This window comes from Dasypus novemcinctus, chromosome 23, assembly GCF_030445035.2.
Source record: "Dasypus novemcinctus isolate mDasNov1 chromosome 23, mDasNov1.1.hap2, whole genome shotgun sequence".
Taxonomy (NCBI): domain Eukaryota; kingdom Metazoa; phylum Chordata; class Mammalia; order Cingulata; family Dasypodidae; genus Dasypus; species Dasypus novemcinctus.
In genome coordinates, this window is record NC_080695.1 from 53,948,973 (window position 1) to 53,973,403 (window position 24,431).

Sequence of the window (24,431 nt, forward strand, 5' to 3'; positions counted from 1 at the left end):
CAGCGTCTGTCTTTTCTAACAGGAAGAGGTCAGGAGACCACATGCTCAAACAAGCTCCTCTGGAAAAGTTTATACAGAATATACTCTCAAATATATTCTCAAAACCAGAACAGGATGGAATATGTAGTTTAGCTACTGCATCCTAGTATTTTCATCTGTTATATTAGGGTAATTCTGCCGTTAATGGGAGGATTATGAAATGCCTGGCATATGGTCAGCCCTCAGTGGGAGCTGTACATTATTGAGCAGGCAAAATAAGTGTATCTGACCTTCTGTGATCTTTGTTTTCAGAGCTTTTCCCTCCATAGCAATATACTATAAAGCAGTGATTTTCACGATTGTGCATATAACTCACCAAGGGATCCTGTTAAAATGCAGATTCTGATTCAGTAGCTCTGTGGTGGGGCCTGAGATTTTGCATTGCTAAGAAATTTCTGGATGGCATGCCGCTAGTCCCTTTGGATACATAAGCAATCCTAATAGTTTTGGGTGACAGAGAGGTGCCAGACAACTGAGGGAGACAGTAGAGCAGAGCCATTTCTCGTACTCTTAAGCAAAATCACCCACACCCACTTATCAACTTAACCTAGCATATCATGTGTATTAAACAGATAATGGAAATAATCCTGAAAGATTGCTGAAACTTATGTAGACAGCTAAGGGACTCCCCCACCACAGGCTGAGACACATGGCAACTTCTGGTGGCAGCTTTGATAATATAGTCAAGGAGTTAAAGAATTGATGGCCATAGAGGAACCAGAGAAGGAAGAGAACAGATCATAAATAAATAAGATTTTATTGTCAAGTATAATTTTGGTTGTGATTTCTGCCCTCAGAGCTATTGTTAGAACCTGATCATAGAGGAGACTCCGCAGCACCATGTCCCAGTTTGATTTGTTGTATTCAATGGCTAAAGCTTTCTTTTTTAAAAAAATTAGTTTTATAACCTCTATACGCCCACTATGGTCCGTTAGAGCTAAAGCATTCCAACTCCACTGGCTTATTTATTGTAACTTACTTTTCATTTGGGTGAGGTGGTCTATGGTTGTTCATGGGCATGACCTCTGATAGGGAAAAAAAAAACCTTCATCCCAGTTTAGTCCTTTCATTTTCAGCTCAGAATGAGTAATTTAGAATTTCAAGGCATATCCACTATTCCCAATATATGAAGTGAAAGGCGGCCGTAGGACAGTAAGGCACTCTTCTCACACTGCCTTGCAGATTTCAAATGTAACATCTTGTCAATAAGAGGTGTAGCATTTTACTCTGGTCACATAGGTGATAAGGCAGTAATGAGATCAGGATTCTTAACACTATCATATGGATGTGACACTCCCCAGTGTGAATTAGCAACTTTGATGTACTCTTCAACCTTAGCATTCTCTCCCTTCTCCCTCTATTCCTCATTTGCTCCTTAGCAGGCTTCTAGCTCCTAAGAAATTAACATAGCTTTCCAACTCTGCCTTCTGAAAAGTCTGACTCATGTTAACTTAAATGCTAAGTACTGATAAAGGTTCCATATTAAAAAGTGGAATATAGGATCTTTAATGTGTATATAATAACATATGTTATAACATTTCTCTTCTGGCCAGATATTTCTCCATACAATACACCCCTTAATAGCCCTTTCCTTGGTAAGTAAAACTGATCAAAACAGATTTCCTTTAAAATGAAAAGTTTATTTTGCCGTTTGTCTAGAAGCAAAACTAGTGAAAATTAAAGTATAAAAATAAAATACAATTTACATTAATGGACATTCCAAAGTAAAAATAAGAATAAAAATAATGTATATAAATTAAAATCCATCAAAAGCACAAAACAGTGTCTGGCACTTTTATGAGAAAAGGCTTAGAACATTTAAAAACACAAGTTTTTACCTTGAAATTAAAAAACACTTAAGTTTTCATCCTTAATCTAAAACTAGTTTTAACTTTTTCTAAAACATACTTTTGTTTTAGCTAATTTGTATTAGTATACACAAAACTTTCAGCATCTATCCTGCTTACTGGAAAGACCCATAATGATATGAATAAGCTGTATCCTGAGTTTTCAAAATGATAAAGCACAGTTTATCATATTAAGATAACTTTGTATCCTTTGCCTATAAATGAAAAATTGGTAATTCAGACTTTTTTGACTGTCTTCTAATTTTCTGGTCCACTCATTCAATAAATGATAAATCTCCATAAAGAAAATAAAGTTTACACCAGAATAGATTATTATTTCCTGTCTATGACCAAGTGCAAAAGTTACATTTGAAATGGATCAGAAACTTGGAAAACCATCTTTATGTCCATATTCTTAAAAGGATATTAAGAATATATATCATCTGCATCTCTTTAAAATTCAACTTAGAAAGATTAAATGCACACAGTCCCAATTTCACATGAGAAGCACAAAGCCCTTTTTGGAAATGGTGTGATAAATTAACAGTGACATCCTCTTTCATAAAATCATGTACCCTTGGTTACATTGGTTGGTATTTTTAATGAACGTGTTACTGATGAAAAAGTTAAATATCAGCGCCTCTAAGTAATGCAGAATTTCAACTCAACAGTATTACAATACATTTGAAAATCTGAACTTATATTAGGTAACCCTTTACTCTCTCCTAAATAAAGCATGCTAGAAAAAGCAGACTATGAAGAAACAAATGCATGGACTAAATAGAAAGTATAACTGCATGCAACATGTCATTCTTATTTTACAAAAATGGATGTAAGACATTCCTAAATGCTACATTCAAGAAGATTGTGCTATCTTCTCAAAATGTGTTACCCTCCACTGAAGGAAGGACTTTATAATCTAGTGGAAAGGCTTCTAATAGTACTGGGGTGACATATGGGAAATCAAACATTTCGGTAAGAAAACTAGTCATTGACAGGAACGTGTACTTCGGACCAAAATGGAGCCCCAGAGTTCCTTCTTGTGGTTAATGTTAGGTGGGCCATAATCAGCAGGCAAGTGTTTTTTATCCTATGTGATTATACTGTAGGTTAACAAATATGCAGATTCAGAGGCTATAATCAGAATTTTTAAATTTAAAAAATCAGGAGAAAACATTCTTCTCCAATAATTTCCCCTTGAATAGAAGAATATCTAATTTGTTTAGCAAAGTCAGCAATCAGAATGCAGATGAATGAAATTTATGTTTCAGAACTTATGTGTTAATTTGTCACACTTTTTCAGTATTTTGTAAAAATAAACCAAATGTTCTTTAAAGTTACAAAAAGGTTCTCTGTAGACATCTGGGCATGTAAAACAAATTATGTTTGTAAATGTTAAGCACAGAGATGAGGCAATTACTAAACCCTATTTTGCCTTCACCCAAACCAAATATTAAAGAGGAGAATAGGGGCTGGGACAGGAATTAGTCAGACCGAAAAATTATCCAAATAACTGTTCAGCCCTTTGACATCACTGGCCTGTGTAATCTGAGTCCAGGGTTAAATAAAAAGTCATAGGCGCATAAGATAATATATATAATGTTTATCCTAATGAATGTTGTCGTCTTAAATTGTCGCAACATTTGGCCGCTTTCTTTGGGTTTTTCTTGCATATACTCCTAAAATTAAAGCAAAACTAATATTATTTCGCAACATTAGTTTTCTCTATAACAATACCATTTAATGAGTGCTTACTATGCACTGAGCTAAGCAATATACATTACCACATTTAATCCTTATATACAATAATCCTGAGGTAGAAACTGTTACTACCATTTTAAGGATAACAAAATGGAGGCATAGGAGAGTTAAGTCTTCCCTCATATAATAGAGTTAGAAGGAGAGATGCCTAATACAGTTCCACCTGATTTGTTCTTTTACTTAATTCTATATTACTACCTCCTCCTCTGCTTTAATTCATGGTTTCTAAATTTCACTATAATCTCTCAAGCACAAAACAGCAAATGAGCAAATATGTTTTAAACATATGACAAGAGATTGCAATTTAATTTGTTAAAACTATGCAGTAAACAATTTTAAATGCTTTGCAGCAAACATCTTAAGAGTTCTACTTCAGTTTAAGAGTATGATATTCTATCATAACAAAAAATGAGTTTTCTATAAATTTATTAATATAGGATTTGTTCTCCACATAGGTCAAATCAAAGCAAAATTTCAAATCTGTTCAAAATAATCCAAGCCATTAAAAGTCTAAGCAGGAAAGAATCTTTTTAAGAGCAACTTACAGATCATTATGTTAAGAGTCATAGCACATTAATTAAACATATATCAAATTCTCAGTTTATGTAAAAGGATAAAAATTCTCAAGTTTCTTTTGATTGTTTAAATGTGCATTCAGGTATAAATAAATCTTTAGACAAAATAGAAACTGTACTTGTTTAGGTATATATTAACTATATATATACATGTTAATTCAAGGGTTAAGTTCATTTGTATTATGTTGCAGTGCAATTAACCCTCAATAGTTCTAAATATTGAACTTCATTGTACATCATTAACTGCAATGATGGTTCACTAATACTGTTGAGTATTACTGAATAGCAACAGAAGTTGGTATTTGGCGTGCAGGTTCTTATGTGACAAAAGATGGAAATGAAATGCATGAGAAAAGAACATGGAGAGTGGTCACTAGGCCAATTTGATAATATTAGGCAAAAATAATCCTAATGCCTTAGTGACTGCCAACCAGCTAAGATTTCTCTGAATGGAAAAATAGAAAACTCTACCTAACTTCACAAGCAACAGATCTGGTATATAGTCTGATGCTTATAGAATAGGCAGGATCTTCAACCATGCAATCTCCTTTAAAACAACTCCACTGACTGTCAGAGTGACTTCCAAAAGATGGCCTTTTAAATTACCCTGTATATATAATACATGTAACATTATCACTTATACTCACTACATATATGCAAAAGGTCAGCAATTATTTTAAAGTTATAATCAAGATCTTGTTACCTTTTTGAATATATGTGAACAAATGGTGGTAACATGATAAAACTTATGTTGTTTGTCCCATCCTAACTTGGAGGATATCACTTAGCAATAAAAGCTCTAAAATATGACCAGTTATATATTAATGGGAAGATTAGGATTGATTAAAGATTTAATCTTCAATGCCCATTGATTAATTTATGTTTCTTTTTAAATGTGTAGAAAGTGATATAGTTAAAGGTAGAGCATTTCCAAAGCATTTTTAATGGATCACTTAATTTTTAGTGAACATATCGAAGTGTCTTAACAAAGATACTAAAGTATTAAAGCATTAGATTAAGAGTTTTGGATTAGCTCAACATTGAATGTCTTCTTGCCACCATAAAACAGAATTTTTAAACATTTTTCACCTTAGCCCTAAAATAATTCTCTAATAATAACCATCAGGAGAGATTTAGCTTAAGTTTCTTATTGAGCAAAAGATTAAGGAAAAAAACAACAAAACTTACCCCCTCCCACCTGGCAGGTGATCTCATTTCAGAGGGAGAAATTTTTCATCCCCTTACGTGTAGATACAAACATTCCTGGGTAAAACACTTTCCAAAGCTGGACATGCTCAGACTTAGAATACCTTAGGTATCAGAGGATCATTATATTTTTACTCATTTATAAAAAGATTTTCTGAAAGAAGCATGGATAATTCTACAGATTTTTCAGATGAAAAAAATAGAGTTTTTCATGGAATCCCTACTGAAATCGAGATTGGAAACCTGGTTTAATCTAAGATCTCCTACTTGCTGCAAAATACCAACATGAATGATGACTAATAGGAATGACTATGAATATACAAAATTTATGGTGGCAAGGAAAGACAAACAATACATTCCACTTGTGTGGCCTAAGTTATAGGGCAGCTTGGGCACTTCTTTCAAGTGAGTGGGCTTCAGAGACTTGTTTTCTACACACCTGAAACAGGCGCTCTGTTAGGCACTCTGCTCTGTGAAGACTTCTGTCTATTTTGCACAACCCCCTTCACTGATGTCTTAGGGGTTCTAATTGAATATAAAAAAGTTAATAAGTCACTTGCATTAGGGTCTAAAAGTTCAATATTCAAAGAAAGCAACCACAATGTGTCAACTGTTCAATGAATAAATAAGCTTGAAAAGAATTTAATTCTCCCGCACATGCACAGTAAGGAAGCTATACTTATACAAACTATAACCATCACTCATAGTTTGTTGGAGAGTCACTTTGGTGACACTGAATTTACTATATGGATGTTGTTTAAATATTTAATGAGTAAAACAGTATGAAGTGAATGGTAAAAACATGCCAACATAAGATGATAATTAAAATATAAAACACAGCAGTACACTCAGAGGGCCTTCTTCGGAGACAAAAAGAAATTTATAGAAATATTCAAAGATCTTCCTAATGCTGTAAAAGTATAACATTTGAAAAACAGCCTTTATGTAAAGAGTACTAAAATAATTTTTCCCTCTTAAAGTTAATCTTGCTTGAAATACTTTTAAATACCCATGTGTATAGCATGCTTACCCTTGTCTACTAAGTAGCCTGTGAACAGGCGCATTCTGTCCTTGGTTTGGCTGAAGGACTCTGTTGACAAAGTAAGTAAAAAATTAATCTGAAAGGATAATTGCATTTTCTTTCTTTGCCTTTAATAGATAACAATGAGGTGGAAGTCATCTATTTAATGGTATGGTCTATATATTACCACAAAGCAAAGCACATTCATTGAAGCATATTAATGTGGTTCTTTGATTTTCATCAAGTACCTTATTAATAGATACTTTAGGTTTTTATCAGGAAATACCTATGTTCAACAAAACTATTAACTCTGGTACTTATAGATCATTTATTTATGTATTTTACAAAAGCCACTTTTTCCTTTCAAACATCTGAAGCAAGAAAATACTACTCTCATTTGACAAGAGTGGAAAACAGATCAATAAGCATCAAAGACCTCCTGGACTGTGGACTGAACTCAGCATATCAGGCTCAAATTTCCACCTGAGATAGAATGTCTACAGAAAGTTCTGAGAACATCTTGTCTGGCATGTAACTGGGCACACGATCAGGAATTATAAGGGATCCTGAGCCCGCAGTCCTCCAATTCAGCAGCGAGTGTTCTATTGTTGTAAAGTAGAACAAAGCCAACAGAAAACAAGCTCGAGATTTAGAAAATTTCCTTTAATATAATAAAAATAAATAAAAATTAAAAAGTAGTCTCTCCGAGACTAAATTATTTTTCTCACCTTGTTTCAGAAGGATTTTGTTTAATTAAAATTTTCTTATTTGGCATGCCCATTTCAGCAGCTCTAACACAATATAAAAACAGGGATACAAGCAATATATTTAGAGAAGGAGAAAAAGCACGGTTACAGATTTGATACAAGATAACAGGAAGAAAACATCATTTAAGAGTGTATATACTCAAGTCATGCACTAAGTATACTAAAGACTGCTTTCAAGAAAGAAAGAATAATTTTTAAAGATAGTTATAAGGATATTCCTCCCATTAAGCTTCTCCTCCCATGAAATCTTAAGAATACTAGAAATAGAATATATTTAAAAGAGATAAAATTAAACCTTGAATATGAGGATTAACTATTTTTAAGATAGTCCAAATTAGATGTCAATTATACAAGTTGAACATTGACAAATTTTGTAGTAAATACATTTATTTAGAGATGAAATCATATTCTACCATCTAATTTTAATGACTCCTTTAACATTAAAAAAGTTTTCTTATCAACTCAGCTGTAGAAAAGTTAGCTCTCCTTTATTTCTAATTCAAATTTAAAAATAGACCAGAAGATGACTAAAATTAATTGGTTTGATACTAACTAATGTGACATGACACAGAAAAACTTACTTCATGTACTTCTTCCTATCAAGAGACTTCTGTGTTGCAGCTGAAAGAGCCACTCGTGGGCTTTTCACTTTATCCTTTAAAATACAAAAAAGGAACAAGGCTCTAGTGGCTCCAATAAAACCACTATATTATAGGATGATTCCTAATTCCATAGAAAAGCTTCTCTTTATTACCATTTTTAACTCTGACTTAATCTTTCTTTAGACTGAAGCAATATGATTTTTAAGTATTAAATAAAATTATTGTTTCCAATGAAATAATATAGATTTTGTTTGTTTTTCTTTGGCCAACTACACTAAGGCCATTTTTTTTCAAGCCACAGACCTGGTCATAAAGCAGTATGAAATTCTTTCACCAATTTCTTTTAAATCTCTATAGATTTAAATTTTGGTGGCAATCCTGGGAGTTATCTATGTTTAAGAATTTATAGGAAGGCTGCTAAAGTCAATAAAGAATGGCATTTGGTATCAATTATCCCAAACCTAGATAGCCTTATTCATTAGAAAATTATATAACATACCATTTGCCTGAGCATTTTCTCTCTGCGAACTTCTCGATCATGATGTAGAATAGACATTCTTTCAGCTGCATCCATTACAAAAAATATGTCATGAATACCATATAGGGCAGCTCGCAACTAGATTCAAAGGAAGAAAATACTATAACTATCAAAGAAAGATGAGGTAAGCATTCTGAAGTACTATGTATATGTCTTTTATTTAGAGAAAAAGGCTTACGTTTTAACTAAAACCTATTTTCATTGATTAAATGGAGAAAAATACAATACTTCCATTTCTTAAAAGCCATCAGGACACCTACATTTACCTGAGCTAACACTCTTTCCTGAAGAGAAGCATCTTGTGCTGAAACAAATCCTCTCTTTAATGGTGCTTCTGAGTGAAAACTTCTTATGAACTCCATAGTATCCTTAAAAAAAGAAAATGCTCCTTTAAAAACCATTTTTTTAGAAAGATCCATGATCATTGGTGTTTCCTTTTGTTCTTCTTCTCAGTCAACCCAAAATTACTAAGGTGGCAAATAAAGCTATTACTTACTAAAAGTCAAATAATCTTTTCTTTAAAATGAGTCCAAAAAATAAAAAATTAAAAAAAACAAAACAAAGGACACCACTTCATTTATACCTTATATTTTTCAGGTACTGGGGGCTGGGGAATGCACTGAGGACCTGGTATGTGGGAAGCTGGCACTCAACTACTGAGCCACATTGGCTTCCCTGAGTTGGTTTTTTTTGTTTGTTTTGCTCGTTGTTTGTTTTTTCAGGAGGCACTAGGAACTGAACCCAAGACCTCCCGTGTGGGAGGTGGGCACTCAACTGCTTGAGCCACATCCACTCCTGACAACTTTTTAAATTATCTGAATAAGATTAATAATCAGGCTTCTAAAATTGCCTATATTACAACTAAAAAATAGATCTCCGTATGTTTTGAATTAATCTGCCAGCTAAACTCACAAGAAGACTGATAGAAACTGAGATAGAAGAGCAAAACAAAAATTTTACAATAATCTTACTTTTACAGTTTGTCGAAGTTGTTTCAGCTTCTCTGTCTGCATAAGCCGACGAGTTAGGAATCCTTTTGCCACTGCAGTTATTTTGTTCAATTTTGCTTGTACTTCTGGACTAAAAACCTAAGAAAAATAATAGAGAAACTATTTAAGGATTTCAGCATTAACATAAGTGTTTTTCTTAATTTATTACAATGAGCTAACTAAATTCTATATTTATATGCTCTGAGTAGTTCCATCTCTAATAAAAGCTATTTGATGTATGACAAAAATATTCATGCTTATTTGTACAACCTAATATAATATACCTCTTTAAAAAAAGTTAAGGTTGCCCACCTGAGCCCAACTAGCTTTGGCCCTTCCAAAAGGCCTTGTTACTGAGATCTTGGTCAAACCACTATTTGGTGATCCCCAGAGGTAGAATGGTGTTTCATTGGCAGATATGAAGCTCTGTTGTAGCACAGAATTTGTGAAACCTGGAGAAATATGCATATAATATTATACTTGATATCATAAAACCAGAACATGCAAAGCATCATCCAAACACGTGACACTTGTTAAGAATAACTGCACCTGCAATTGAGCCACATAAAGATTTCAAATATTTATCAATTTTAAGCTTATACTCCAGATTGATCTCTATACACACAGCACCTCAGGATAATTGGACATGTGAAGATAAACTCTTACAGGGACTGGGGAATTAGGTGTAATTCAAGATCACTTGGGAAATGGCAAAACTGTTTTTATGTGAAGCGTATCACCTGCTGCATGAATGAACAAAGGCTGGGCTCTGAGCCCAATTTCCAGACATTTTCCTCATTAAGGTGGTCTATTCTCACAAACACCTGCTTACTGGTCTTTTATCTGCTGCTCCCATTTCATTTTTCACTGGTTACTAAGCAGCTGGCAAAGAGCAATGGGTTGGACATGGAATTACCTGATGAAAGGAGGTGCAATTTTGAAATGTACCAAATAAAATACTTTACTAGAGAATTTTTTTTAGGTAGAAAAGGATTTTTAAACATATACCAGAACTATTTGAAGTATGGAGTGAATCCACTTGAGACAGCATTGTTTCTAGCAAACCAGAGTCACTTATTTTTCTCCATTCTAATTCCACCACATTGTTAATGTCCAATTCAGAGGCTTCTGCTGTAATCGCCTTCTTCTCTTTCAACCTTTTCTCCTGTTCCTCTATTTCCTGTAGATTAACAGTTCATTATAACATGCTAGATCTTTTATTCAATTATTTCCCAAAATACTACCATTTTAGGCTTGGCCAAAATTCTGTGGAATTATTATGAGATCAAGTCACTATTTATCTCAAGCTCTCCTCTGTCAAATAAAACCATGGCAATTACTTATTTAAAATACAATATATTAAGAGTCTTAAAACAAGTGCCCTGCCTCTTATGATATTACCTCTTGCAAAACATATATTTTAGCATCTATTTATAAAATATTAAAAGTTTGAATCAAGGATTAAATAAAGTGTCCTTTTCAATAAATTATGCAATTACTTTTAGATAAGGATCTAAATATAAAACCTCACATTTGGGCAATAAAAAATATTATCCACGCATCAAATATTTGGGGGGTAAAATACAAATATCCTATACATGACCAAAGTCAATATGAATCCCTGCTAAGTTTTACTTACCATCCCTGTACTCCTACATTTTAATTCCTCACCTTTTGCAATCTTTCCTGTTCCCTTTCCTGCTCAGCTATGAGTAGTGATAACTGCTGGGCATGCTGTTCCTCAAGTCTCTTCCGCATTTCTTCAAAAGCTAACATCTTGCTCTTTAGTATCTCCTCACCTTCTGAAAAGAAGCATATCCCCTCAAATTCAGCAAACTCACTATAAATTACCTGGTATTTTCTACGATCAATTTAAATTATGCTTCTGAATAGAGAATATTCCCTTATCTAACAATGTGATCAAGATGTAGGTAGGTTCCTACTTTGAACCACCTCTTTTGTGACTCCTCTTTTTCATGCTAGCAAATAAGCTGAGGTCCTCATCTGTACCTCATCTCTATTTGCCCTTCCGATTCTTGTCCTTCTCCAGGATCTCTGCTAATGGAGTTTACAATTTCACTTTGTTTTAATTTTTAGAGGACATGGTTCTCTTATGATGAACAGTTTTCTCAGCTTAAGGCTCCAAATATATTGGATATTAAAATCCCAGACATATTAAGTAAAAGAATTTATTAAAGTCTCATAACTATGCAAGTTTACTAAATAGAAAGTAGAGAGACATACTGAAAAGTTGAAATAGCAAATCGTATGCAGATATCGCATGTGTATATTCATTGATCCACTATAATTCAACTAAATTCAAAGAATCAATATTTCCAAATATAAAATGATTCTCACTGAAGGTAAGTATATTTTGTGCTACTATCCTGATATGGTCATCCCATATTTTTTTCCTAAATGTATTTTATTTCACTACAATTCACATATGTTCACATAAAATTTTTCATAGGCAAGGGAAGCTGGAAAACCACAAGCACAAATAATCTTCAGCAAGAAAAGAAAAAGCCCCTCAGCTAATGGGCAGCAGGAGCTCATTTAGCTATATCTTAAGAACTTTATAAAAGAACCTCTCTCCCAGGGGCCCCCTATCCAGAGAGGCACCCGCTTTGACAGCAACCCAACCGGCTCCATGCTGCATCGATATCATCTCACACCCACTGGCCCTGCTCTTATGAAAGCACTGCCAAAATTGCCACTCTGTTATTTTTGTTTATTTGCAATATTCACTGTGGCAACCTCTAGCCATGCTTTACTATCTACTTAGAGGATTGAAATTGTCTCCCCAGGTGCCAACTGTTGTTTTTATTAGAGCTTTTACAGTTGCATGAGTTTTAAGCAGTCTGCCCCAACCCTGTATTTCCTATAAGCCCTGTTATTTTCAGTATGCAACTTTACAGAGATTTTATCAGGATGATATCACATTAGAGCTGAAATGTCTATGTCTAAGTACTTAATTTACTTGTTTATGTCTTCTAAATCAGTAAGAAATTATTGACCATGGCAACAAAGGAGTAATGAAGAAAGACATGTCTTAGCAAGTTGCTGTTAACACTGGACGCAACAGAAATTTGTAAAAAATAGTTTTTAACAATAAAGAAACAATGCTTGAAACACCACTCACAGAGCCTCATGTGTGCTATTTTCTCTAATAATTTGATGTTATTTATTGAAGGGCCAACTACATGAAAATCTCATTACAAATGAAACAGCAAACTGACAAAAATATTACGCCATAGTGCCAAAGAAAGACTCCATAGCATTACACTGGATTAAAACTATGAGTGATGTTTCCTGCAAGAAGTTTGCCCTGCAATTATTATTAATATTCCAAGTGGGCTGTGAAATCTTTGTAAGTTAAATAAGAAAGTTTTTAGAGCAAAGAAAGTCTACCAAATGGCAAAAACACTGTAGCTAATTACATGCTCTTTAATAAGATAAATGCCATTAAGTACCTTGCTGAATAGATGGGAAAATATTTTTTTGCAATTAAAAAATTTTTTTTTATGTATTTAAACTAAGGTGCCATGTGATAACACAGGCCTCGAATGCCTCAAAGTTTCCTTACCTTTGGAACTATTTTCTCCAAGTTTATTCTTGTTAATGCAGACAGACCCCTTAGGGTACCTTTTTTCCAGCAAGTATTGCCTTTCCTGTTCAGCTATTCCGGTTGTTACAACATAAGGGCAGCTTTCCTTTTGCAAACTATCAATATCTAAATCAAGTCTCCGTTTAACTTTCTCAAAACTGTTTTCCAAAAACTGTTCACTCCCACAGGACACTGTAGGGGTGTCCATCTGCTGCCTGTTACTCTGGTTTTGCATCAGTAAAGGAGATGGGTTTTTTACATCATAAGATTTATTCAGCTCCACTTGTAAATTGCAGGAGTTGTTCTCTAACACACTGGCTGACTTGAGTCCACTCACATTTCCAAAGTTTTGGTTTGCTGTACACTGACTAGGGACATAAGGATCATGCAATCTTGGCACTGCAGAACAAGCATTATCCATTTTGTGTGATCCTCTCCCGTCAGATGTTAAATGACCTTCCATAGCAGCAAGTCCATGAACAACTTTATTTTCTAGTTGATTTTCTGAAGATTGACATATCCGATTTGATTTACCTAAAGCCATTTCCTCTGTGGCTTCAGATGTATTTCTGCTGACATAAACCTTGCTTGAACAAACTCCTGCTAAATCAACTGATAACTTTGGCACAGTTTCAAGTACATTTGCTTTCTCATCAGTATCTTGAACAACTAAATCCACTGCCTGTTCTTTTCCTTTAGGGCTTAATTCGCAGGCATTTATTGGGTTGTTTATAAGTATATTACATGCTGATGATGGCCTTGAACGTCTTCGATGCATTTTAGGACTCATGCTTGGCTCTGGACTAGGTAATTTGGCATATGAACCAGAAAGACTTTTGATAACATTATTCTCAGTAACAAAAGTGGGAATGACTTTAAAGTCAGAATCAGAATCTAATACAGTGGGATGGCTGGTTCGTATAGGTATGTCCACTTTAGAAAAGCTAGCTAAAACTGATGTATTCATGTTGCTTGCTTGAGTGGAAGCACCTTGGAGGAGAACAACTGAGTTATTAAGGCTTGGTTTGTCAGGAATAACTGAGCCACAGTGCTTGTCTATCAGTTGGGCCTTCTCCTTTACACAGTCAGTCATCTTAATAGCATCATTTTCTTTGTCTGAATGACTCTCATTAACACTCCTTTTTGTACTAATTCTCAGATTACGTCTGGATTGTTCTCTTTCTATATATTCTTTTGACTTTTTCATCAGGTTCTGAAGACTCATTATGTAGGGATCTGGGTTGACTTCTTCCAAAAGTGATGGATCCTGTTCTTCATTTGTTGTGATGAGACCATCAGAAGTAAGAGTCTCTTGTGGGGTTGCTGAAGAAGTTTTTAGAGAAGTGTCATTTTCTGCCTGGCTAATATCTGAACTATCACATTGCTTCAGAGAACTAAATCCTTCTGAATCTCTAGCTAAGTCTATCCCATTAGATTTAAATTGGTCCTCATATTCCAAAGGCAAACTTCCTATCTTTTCAAGCTTTGCTGAAGTAGAATATTCAGCAGCGCTTGGCAAACTATTTGGAAATGTAGTAGGAACATTCAAGTTTCTGACTTCTGAGTTAGAGTAAACTGCTTCAGTTTTCCACTGGTCAAAGTCACTGGCATTAGGTGCTTTTCTAACCTGAAAAAGGAAATTTAAAAATTAATATTCAGCACATTAAAAAAGCCTTTGATTTCTAAAAATACAACTGAAACTGAAAATTCAGAGTTCTGATATTTAAAAACACAAAGATGACCTGTTTTTATGGTATCCTATATCACATGGAGCTCAAATTACTTATAAAAGAACACCTATTGGCCATTTTGGTCTATTTATTAAACAAAATTAAAGGGAAAAAAGAGAAATTATCTAATCCTATACAAATATATACATACATGTACGTATGTATGCATACATATTTATCCATGTATTAATGTGCATTTTAATCTCAGAATAGAAGCATCTTCCTTAACTTTCTCTGATTATTCATTAACATCAACAACTGTTCCTCCCTTTAAGAGCTATCATCTTAGGATGCCAAGATATGAGATAAGTAGCAAATAATTAAATCTGTTATATAAACAATTCCCTCTCTTACAAAGATTAACCTGCCCAGGACAGGGACCAAGCAAAACTAATTTCAGAATAGGACTCAAGCCTTCTAGATGCTTATTCTAAATTTTAACTAAAATCCCTCTATAAAATGAAGCAAATTTATAGTAAATTATTGCTTGCATCCATGTAGCTTAAGTTACTTAAAACTAAGAAAAATATCAACACCAAATTCAATAAAACAAAATTCAATTATACTAACTGATGGTCAGTCAAAACAGCAATCTGTTAATGCATTTTGGGACAAACAAGATAGGTAAAAATGTCATAGATTAAGATGATATAAATTATATATACAACAGATGCAACAGAAAAATAAAATTATATTTTGTATCTAATCTGACTTGACAAGAAAAATAAATGAATAGGATGGTTTCTAAAGATTATACAAGCATTTATTAAACTGGGAGAAATCATTATCATGATATCAGATGAATAAAGGTTTCAGAATCCTGAATATTAAAAGTTTTTTTTAGTTTGTTTTCATAGGTACTCGTTTTTTTTTCATAGACATGGCACTACTGTTTTATTTTTCAAATCCCAAGACATGAAATGGTTTCCAGGCACTATGCAATAAACAGTGCAACAATATTTAATAGTTTAATCATAACCTCCAGACCAAAATAAACCAAAAAGGATGGCTAAATATATATATATTTTTCATGAAATCCACGAACATGTTCATTAGTTTAAGCAATATAAATTCTTTCCTTAAATAAAATATTTCACATTTGTGATAGCAGCTATGTTTTTGTACATCACTAAAATGAGCCATTGGTTATACTGGTTAAACTTTTTTTAAAACCTATCATAGAATCCTGAATGGTGAAATGGATCTTAGAAATCTATCTATATTATATAGAATTTCTCTACCTGCATAATTATTTAGTGACTCAACAGTTCAACACATACATGCTCTTTTAAAAAGAGAAAATTCTCAGACTCAACAATAATTTTATTAGAATATTTTATAACTCTCCTCAAAGGACCAAAAACAATATGCCTTTGTTTCAATAATAAGAAATATTTACTAAGACCAAAACCTTTTACTGTTGAATCAGCGCTACACATTATTTTTTAAACTTAATATAGACAAATTTGCAAATTAAAATCACAACATACTATGCACAGAGAAATAAAGGCAAAAGTTCGTAGGAAATATTCTAAGATTGACCATGCATGTGTCATCTAGTACGAATTACACAAATCACAAACCCCTGAGATAATGAAAAAACAAAACAGATGTAACCAGCAAAACAGTACTGATATACAATGGCAGAAATTATTTGTTTAATCTAATGCATTATTTTTTCTTTCTCATATGAAATGATCCAGGCCTTAAAACAAATATATTGTTTATACAAATTTGAATTAAGCTAAATAAAAACAAACGCAAGGGTGTCGTGAGTCTAAATGATTTTACTTTGGATCTAGGATAAACCTAGGCAATTCTGTTTATATACTCTAAATTGCATTTGTGTATATGAGTAGAATTTTGACCAAAAAAAATAGGGGCAGTTATTTACTTTAGCAGAGAATGAGAACAGTCACTCAGTCAATAGTCTCATTAGTTCAGGAATAAACTACAATGGCCAATTCTACCATTTTGTGACTAAGAATTCAATGTTTTTAGAATCATAAGATGTAGACAAAAAGTAATTATATTCAGTACATGGTTCCATTGTCTAAATATCCTCTAATTCAAGTACTGGGCTCCACTAACACACAAGTGAATCTTTTCTGGAGTAACTGAAATGGAATATCACAAATTAGAAAGCTTCTCAAATGTAAGAGTAAAGTGCAAATATGTTACTGTAAACTAGTAAGTACAAACATATTTCTGAAAATTATCATCAATGCTTACTGGTAATATCCTTATGATTCTAAATTATAATCTAAAAGAGCTTAAATTACATACCTGAACATTTTCAAGAATCTCCTGGACACGAGTCAATAAAGCTTTCTTTCTATTAACCTGTTTTCTTGCTTCTACATCAAGTGCTTTCTGCTTTTCTTGTTGCATTTCCTTTCTTCTCTCAATATTAAGCTGCAAAACATCAAAAATATGTAATTATTTCTCAATAATATAAATATAAAACAAAAAGTTTTCAACTGGAATGACAAAAAAAATGCACAACAGGTAAAACAAATCTACAGTGAAAGAAATAAGAACAGTGGTTTAGGTTAAGGGTATGACTGGGAGGGGACGTGAGCTCTTTCTGTGGTGGTAAAAATATTCTGTGTGGGTGTAAGTTTCCAGGTGTATGCCATATATAAAAACTCATGGAACTATAACACTTGAGCTCTGTGCATTTTACTGTATGAAAATTCTCAATTTAAAAAATTTATTTTTTAAAAAGAAGAAAAACAAAACTTGTTCACTAATCAAATGCTCTAAGATGGCAGAGATAAAATTAGCCCTTTTAGCCACTCTGGAGCTTTTCATTTGGCAATGTGCTTCACTGCGTCAGTCTTCAAATCTTAATCTTCTAATCAATACAAACTTTACCTCTTTGCTGCCTCAAGAAGATGTCCAAAGGTTTATTGAAAATATTAAACAGGTAATGTTTTATTTGCCTACAAAATCAGAACATACTTTGTTCCATCAGAACATATAACCTCCAATAAAAATATAAAGTACCTAAAATAATTGAACACTTTTAAGCATTACATCATTTTATAGTAGATTTAAATCCTAGTTATTAAGTTCTGGGAAGTTTAGTCACTGTGTAAAGAGTCAAAATTATTTTAAACTTACACACTGGGAAAACATGTCAAAAAAACTTAATCCAGTGTTACAATATTCATCTATTAAATAAAACATAAAAACTGGGATTAAGATCCATAAATATCGGATTTTGTTTATAAATAACTAATGGAGTCACAGAACTTAAACAAGGCTCACTTTGATTTATATTAAATTACTTAGGCAATGTCATCAAATATCTTATAAAAATGCTATTTTAAAATTTTTAATTTTTTATTTGCCTGGTACCAAGGAATCATTCCACAGTTTATCTGCTAGTCAAAAAGGGGAAAATGTATATCTTTAAAGATCCTTTTGGCAATCACCATTGTATGAGACTGTTCAAACTAAATATCACTAATAAAGGGACAACTGGGCATTGCATAACTTCTGATTTAATTTTAAAATGAAGTACACAGCATCATTGTTAATTATTCTCACCAAAAACGCTTAACCTGAATCTACTCAAACTTTGAGATTTAACTTTCAGTTTAATAGAGACTAGTACAGAGAATAAAGGAGCAAGGTAATCATCAACATGAGGAAACTATAAGAAAAATCCCAAAATTAGGGCATTTTACCAGACAATTAGTATGGTTCTCTTCAAAAAGGCAGGATCATTTAAAAAAAAAAAAAAAAAAAAAGCAGATAAAAAACTATTCTAGATTAAAAGAGATTAAAGAAACATAATAAGCAAAAGGCAAATGAGGAAAATGGACCATAAGTGCACATAACAGGTAACAGAATGATTAATTGAACCCTGGCCACAAGGCTTCAGAGCCTGGGCTTGTACCCACTGCTCTGCATTGCCTTGGGGAGCAGGATCCCCTCTGATTTACAGGAAACCTTGGAGATCTTTTGATGCCAGTACATTGGCATCTACCTGAATCATTTTAATGGTACATAAAATGGACCACGGTTAGTTAAATTAGCTCACTACTGATAGGCATTTAGGTTGTTCGTCAACCTTTTGCTCTTTTAAACAATGCTGTTAAAACCTTTTATTTATTTCATTGGGCACAGATATGCATATAATTGTAAGCTAGTCCCTGAAATTGAATTGCTGAGACAAAGGTTATGTACACTTTTACATTCTGATAGTACCAAACTCTCATCAAAAATAGAATCAACTTATTCTCTCAGCAAAAGTGTACTGAAAGCAATTTTTCCCACACAATCTAAGGAACACTAGCCAGTACCAGATCTTTGCCAAACCAGATGTAAATCCTAACTCATTTAATTTGTATTTGTATTTCTTCAATTATGAATAAGGGTTAAGTATATTTTCAAATGTGAACTATTTATGTTCTTTGTCCCCTTTTATATTAGCTTTTTTCTTGATTTATAAGAAAATATTTATATATTAAGGAAATTAGCTTTTTCACATATGTTACGGATTTTTTTCCAGTTTGTTATAAACACAATTTTAAAGGTCATTTTGCTTATATTTAAAATAACCATTGTAAAATTTTGCAACTTGCTTTAATTAAGAATATAATCACCATAAGCCTGGATCCAAAGGATTTTATCAAGTGTTTTCAGCATCTTAGATATACATACTGTGGACCAGACATAGTGCTAAGCAGTCTCCTTGTTACCTCAGGTAATCCTTCTCCTGCTCTGGGAATCAGCACATTCATAAACACATTTACAGTTGAAGAAACTTAGGTTAGGAGATGTTTAATGCCTGACCAAGCCTAAGTGCTCAGTGAGTGGCAGAGACAGAGGTTTGAACCCAAGTCAATCTGCCTTGAGAGCTTGGGATATACTGTTTATATTGTCACCCTTTAGCCTTTGCACTAACGCATAGTTGGTATACATCTAAATGCACACCTACTTAGAAAAAGGAAAAGAAAGAGGTGCTTCAAGCTGGCATTTTTTCAAATAATGTGTTTCAAATCATTTTTCAGAAGGGCAAATTCTTTATTCACCCCACCTCACTTTAGTCCTGAATACGAAAAATATTTTAAAATGTTCCTTAGGCTAACTGAAAAATAACCTGCTGATAAAAGCTGGTGTCATTTAGTGGTTCACCATAGGAAAAAAATAATGATTGAAAAATAAAGAATTTTTACCAGTGGAGAAAGCACAGCCACTCCATGAAAGCGAATAAGTGAGATGCTTTCAGACTGGGCAGGTAGATAGCTTTCCCTGGAGAGTGATGCATCTTGGATTCTGGCAAGACTTTCTTCATAGAACCTCTCATATTCCTCCATCTTCCCACAATCACACTGCAAGAGTAAAATAACACCATTTTTAATGTGTTGAGAAAAATAGATCTCAAATATTTGGCAACTCTAGGAGAGTACTGAAATTTTCCTAGAATTCTCAACTCTTAGAAGTGGCCTTCCCATAATTATTTCACCAACCTGGAACTAAATCTCAGGTACAGGAAAGCACATCAAGAGCCTACATGAAAAGCCTTGCTTTTCATATTTTTAGTATTTCTGAATATTTGCATGTAAATCAATCTTTAAACATCATTAGTTTAGAAAGTACTAGGAACTTACCTGTGGAATCTTGTTAAAGAAAACAAAGTTCTGTGCCACTTTACCAACTTCAGATTGTAAAATAAATGTTAGATTTTCTTTAACAGGACAAACCTACACAGTTACAAAGGCAGAAGTGTTTTTTTAAACTAAAAAAAGTCTTAATAGGTGCTTTAAGTAAAAGAGAATATTTACTTTTAAAAAGTCTTTTTCTACTATGAATTTCAAAGGCTTTTACTGGCATGTCTTAAGAATATAATTTGACTTCACAGGCACTAGACAATTGAGTCAAATGAGGAAATATTCATTACTGGTATTAATTCTATTATTATTGAAAATTGGAATCATCACCAAAGTATCTATAACAATCAGGCCAGTAAATTCACAATTTCTGGGAAATTGTGATGGTAGTAATGTAGTCAGCAGGAAGGATTAAGACACCATATTCATTTATCCAGAAAGCGTTAAATATTTATTAACTGCTTGTTTGTATAGTGTTATGTGCGGCACTGTTTCCTTTAAATAAGCAAGGGGGAAAAAAAAGAGAGGCATCATCATCAGAATCAAAACCAGTAAGGCTATGAACTGTGAAAACAAAAAACCTAGTACAGTCATTTCCTTAAAGTGTTAATTTTAAAACAATTAACTACTTAACAAAGAGAGGGCAAGGAAATTCAATTCATGATGTGGGACATGCAAAGATGAAGTAAGACAGAATATGATACTGGCCTAAGCTTCAAACTATTAAAAAATTCAGTACACTACAGTGCCAGGGACAAATTATAGCTCAATTAGAAATGAAGAAAAAGAATATTCAAATCATGATTAAATTATGAAAAAAAATGTTGCTCTTTTTGATGAACAGGTAGTCTTATCAATGACAAAACTTCTTCCTCTTCTGTTATAATTATTTCTGTAATCAACTTAGGCAAAGTACATTTAATTTTAAAGAAATCGTTCCTTAGAGTATGAATGAGATTGTTTTGCAAGCTTAAATTCATAAAACAAACAAAAGTGAAAACAAAACACATTACTGTATGATAACTACACAAAATGTTTTTTACTCTTGATTTAAGCCCACATTAAAATATCTTAACCAACAAAATATGCAGTAACTAAGATGTAAGAGAAATTCAAATGAACCTATTTCTGTTAAAATACGTCAAGATATTTTTAACACAATCATCCAGCATGCATCCAACATCACAGAGAATGTAAATAGATTACTCATACAATTAATGTAATACACTTCATATGGATACACAAGCAAAGCATGAAATTCTATTTTAAGGAAATAGAAACTTAAAGTTCTATTTAAGGAAATAAAATACCTTAAGGACAATGCTTTTTTCTGTAAACATTATATAGATACCTCACTGCTTCAATAAGTTAAACTCATTTACCTTAAACAGGATGTGTATGTCCTATATATTGTAAATATAAGGTAATATATTATTACAGGATACATTATGGTATATGGTAGTGTATTAAACATTTTTAATGTGATAATTTGAGACTCAGAAAATTACCAAATGATTCTAGAGCATGACTTCAGCCTCAGTTTAGATGTCACCTCCCAGCCGTCCCCATCTAAATTAACCCTAAGTCACTATCCCATTATCCTCCAATTGTCCAACTTTCATAGGACTTACCATTATCTGAAATTATCTTGTTTATTTCCTTGTTTTTTGTCTGGTTTCCTCCACCAAAATGTAAGTTCCATAAACAAATGTTAACTTCTCAGTCTTGCTCATCACTGAATCCCCATTACATAGAACAGTGTCTGCACACAGTAGGCACTTGGTAAAAGTACTGAATAAATGAATTAGAGTAATTAGCTCAAATAATAATATAAACCAAAAGTAAAAGGAAGAGGGTGGTCTATACAGCAAAGGAGAAGCTAGCAAGGAAGAATGGATTTAAAGCATGGTGGTTTGATGGATGACCCTAGTCCAGGGGCCCTTAATCTTTTTTGTTCCACAGACCCCTTAACTAAGTCCACACTACACTGTGTATTATTTAATAAATATAACACACCCGCACCAACATCCCCACAAGAATAATATTTAACCCCTGGTTAAGAACCACTGTGCCTAGTCTCATGACAAACTAGTACCTCTAAATTGCAAAGGCAATTATTTATGAAGTGTGCAGTCCACATCCCGCATGAATAAGCGAGAGAGCACTACATTTCTCACACCACAATCACCACTGTCGTCAAGGTTTTATTTTAAGGGAGACTGACTACAAAGCCACCCCCAACCCCAAATCTGCAGCCCCATACTTTACCATTGGGCATGCCTGGCCCACTTCAATGAATAATTTGTCAGCTGTAGCAGGTTCAGACATGCCTTGTCTTCTCCATTTCTACCATACAAGTACAACTGACCCTCCTCCAGATGAGCCTCTTGGTAAACCCCATAGACTCAGGACTCTGCTACCTGCTTCTCACCAGTCCTCTGCGAGAAATGTCACTGAAGGGAAGGGTAAAAGTAACAAAGAACAGATCTTGCTTTGTTTTTCAGATCCTAGTGGGCTGCTTATCCATTAGTGCCCTACGAAATGTAAACTTGTAGAGGCAGAAGAAGGGTTGGGTTCTTCTTCAGACACGTACTAGCTGTGTGATCTTGGCAAGCCACTTACCATCCCTATGCCTCAGTTTCCTCATCTGTAAACAGGGATAGTCAAGAGTATCTATCTTAAAGGGATTTGGGGAGGATTTAATGAGACAATGCAATGTAGGGCAATTAGCAGAGTGCAAGACATGCAGCATGCATTTATAGCATGAGGACAATCAAGAGAATTTGCTTTATGATCTTCATGCTTATACCCGAGAGCAGCAAAGGCAGAGTAAACAGCGCTCCCAGTGCCTCTGGTTGTAACTGGCGTCCAAAAATGGCCAGAGCACACCCTAGGGTCCCATCTCTCTCCATCCCCGTGGGAGTAGGAAAACGGACACAAATAGTTGGGCTACGTTTAATGTCAAAAGATCCCACGCCCTCACCCCAGCAACCCAAGCCCACCTCTCTAAGCTCTAGGATAAAGCTCCATCCCGAGGGCCCACCGGGCGGTGCCAGTGTCCGAGCATCACCTCCTCGCCTGCCGCCGCCGGCCCCCCGGGCTGCCGCCTTACCACACCCTTTGCCGTTCCCGGAGTTCCAGGATCCCGGAGCCCAGCAGCTGCCCTCGGGCTCGGTGTGTTGCCCGTCCTCAGCAACTCAGGGCACCAGTTCCACCTCCCCCAGCCCTCTGTCAGCCCCGACAAGTTGAGGGTAGAGCCCCCTCCTCACGCACACACCTGGACCCCACGGTCGGGTCAGCTTTTTAGCCCTCGCCCCGGGCCTTGTCGGGAAGCAAATGGTTCAATTAGTAGTGACAGAGCGCAGCTCGGTCCGCCGCCGCCGTCTCCTTCTCTTCCCCGCCATATTACAGATCTCAAGAGGCAACGCGGGCTCCTGGCAACCGCCGCCGTAGCAGCCGCGGCTGCCGCCCACCGGACTCCACCTCCCAGGGCCGGCATTTCCGGTGGTTGCTTCTCGAGTCGTGACGCTATTGGGCCTACAGTAAACTACAATTCCCGAGGTGCATTGCGCGACGGGCTATGCGCCCTGGCCGAGTGATGGAGGACGTAGTCCTTTCGGCGAGCGCGATGCACGCCGGGAGACGTAGTCTTCACTGTAAACAATTTTAAAATTTATCACTGTTGATCGCTCCTAAAGGTCTGAAACCCCCTGAATTGTTCCTCGAAGTTCTCATTTTTTGTTTATTTGTATAGACATTTTCTGTGTGGTCGCTGGAAAACATACTACATTGATCAAAATTATTTCTCTGTGGACAAAAAATTGCTGAATCAACAGATGCCAGCTCAAAGCCTTAAGACACCCTTAGCCGTTTGCAAATCAGTGGCAAAAGACGTCCAAGGAAGAAAGGTAACAGATTCAAGATGGCAAAAAAAAAAAAAAAAAAAAAAAAAGCCCTGGGAATTTTACCAAAGTTCTCTATCGTAACAACACGCCACCAGCTCTACAAAATAGATTTAGTGTCCCCTTTACCTTCTGCCTCTCTTATTGACCCGCCTTCCGATACCTGTTTTTGCATGCATAAAATGGAGATTTTAAAAGTACCTAGTACAGGGTGGTTATGAGG

At 34.6% G+C, this 24,431-nt stretch overlaps 1 protein-coding gene across 4 annotated transcripts; it reads right to left on the bottom strand.

Annotated features, from left to right (window-relative positions):
* Positions 1 to 1,658: 1,658 nt before the first annotated feature.
* Positions 1,659 to 23,857, bottom strand: CCP110 (centriolar coiled-coil protein 110). 4 transcript variants are annotated; one of them, XM_058286357.1, is made up of 17 exons: positions 23,584 to 23,787; positions 22,575 to 22,759; positions 21,938 to 22,097; positions 19,872 to 20,027; positions 16,969 to 17,097; positions 12,932 to 14,579; positions 11,017 to 11,147; positions 10,354 to 10,525; positions 9,658 to 9,797; positions 9,328 to 9,444; positions 8,623 to 8,724; positions 8,318 to 8,434; positions 7,798 to 7,871; positions 7,178 to 7,240; positions 6,459 to 6,518; positions 5,868 to 5,953; positions 1,659 to 3,565 (listed from the first exon to the last, which is right to left on the bottom strand). In XM_058286357.1, the coding sequence occupies exons 3-17, from the start codon at positions 21,938 to 21,940 to the stop codon at positions 3,513 to 3,515; spliced, it is 3,051 nt and encodes a 1,016-aa protein (XP_058142340.1). In that variant the 5' UTR covers positions 21,941 to 22,097; positions 22,575 to 22,759; positions 23,584 to 23,787; the 3' UTR covers positions 1,659 to 3,512. The 4 variants fall into 4 exon arrangements, with proteins under 4 accessions (XP_058142340.1, XP_004450466.2, XP_071067417.1 ...); XM_004450409.4 differs by lacking the exon at positions 22,575 to 22,759 and having other exon boundaries at positions 23,584 to 23,836; XM_071211316.1 differs by lacking the exon at positions 5,868 to 5,953.
* Between the last annotated feature and the right edge of the window lie 574 nt (positions 23,858 to 24,431).

Excerpts from the sequence above, each read along its gene's own strand:
- CCP110 (XM_004450409.4), bottom strand. Across the intron at positions 11,148-12,931 it reads TGGAGAAAATAGTTCCAAAG|AAGGTGAGGAGATACTAAAG; the intron begins GTAAGGAAACTT and ends GCTTCTTTTCAG. Across the intron at positions 5,954-6,458 it reads AGGCTACTTAGTAGACAAGG|AACCCCTAAGACATCAGTGA; the intron begins GTAAGCATGCTA and ends ATATTCAATTAG.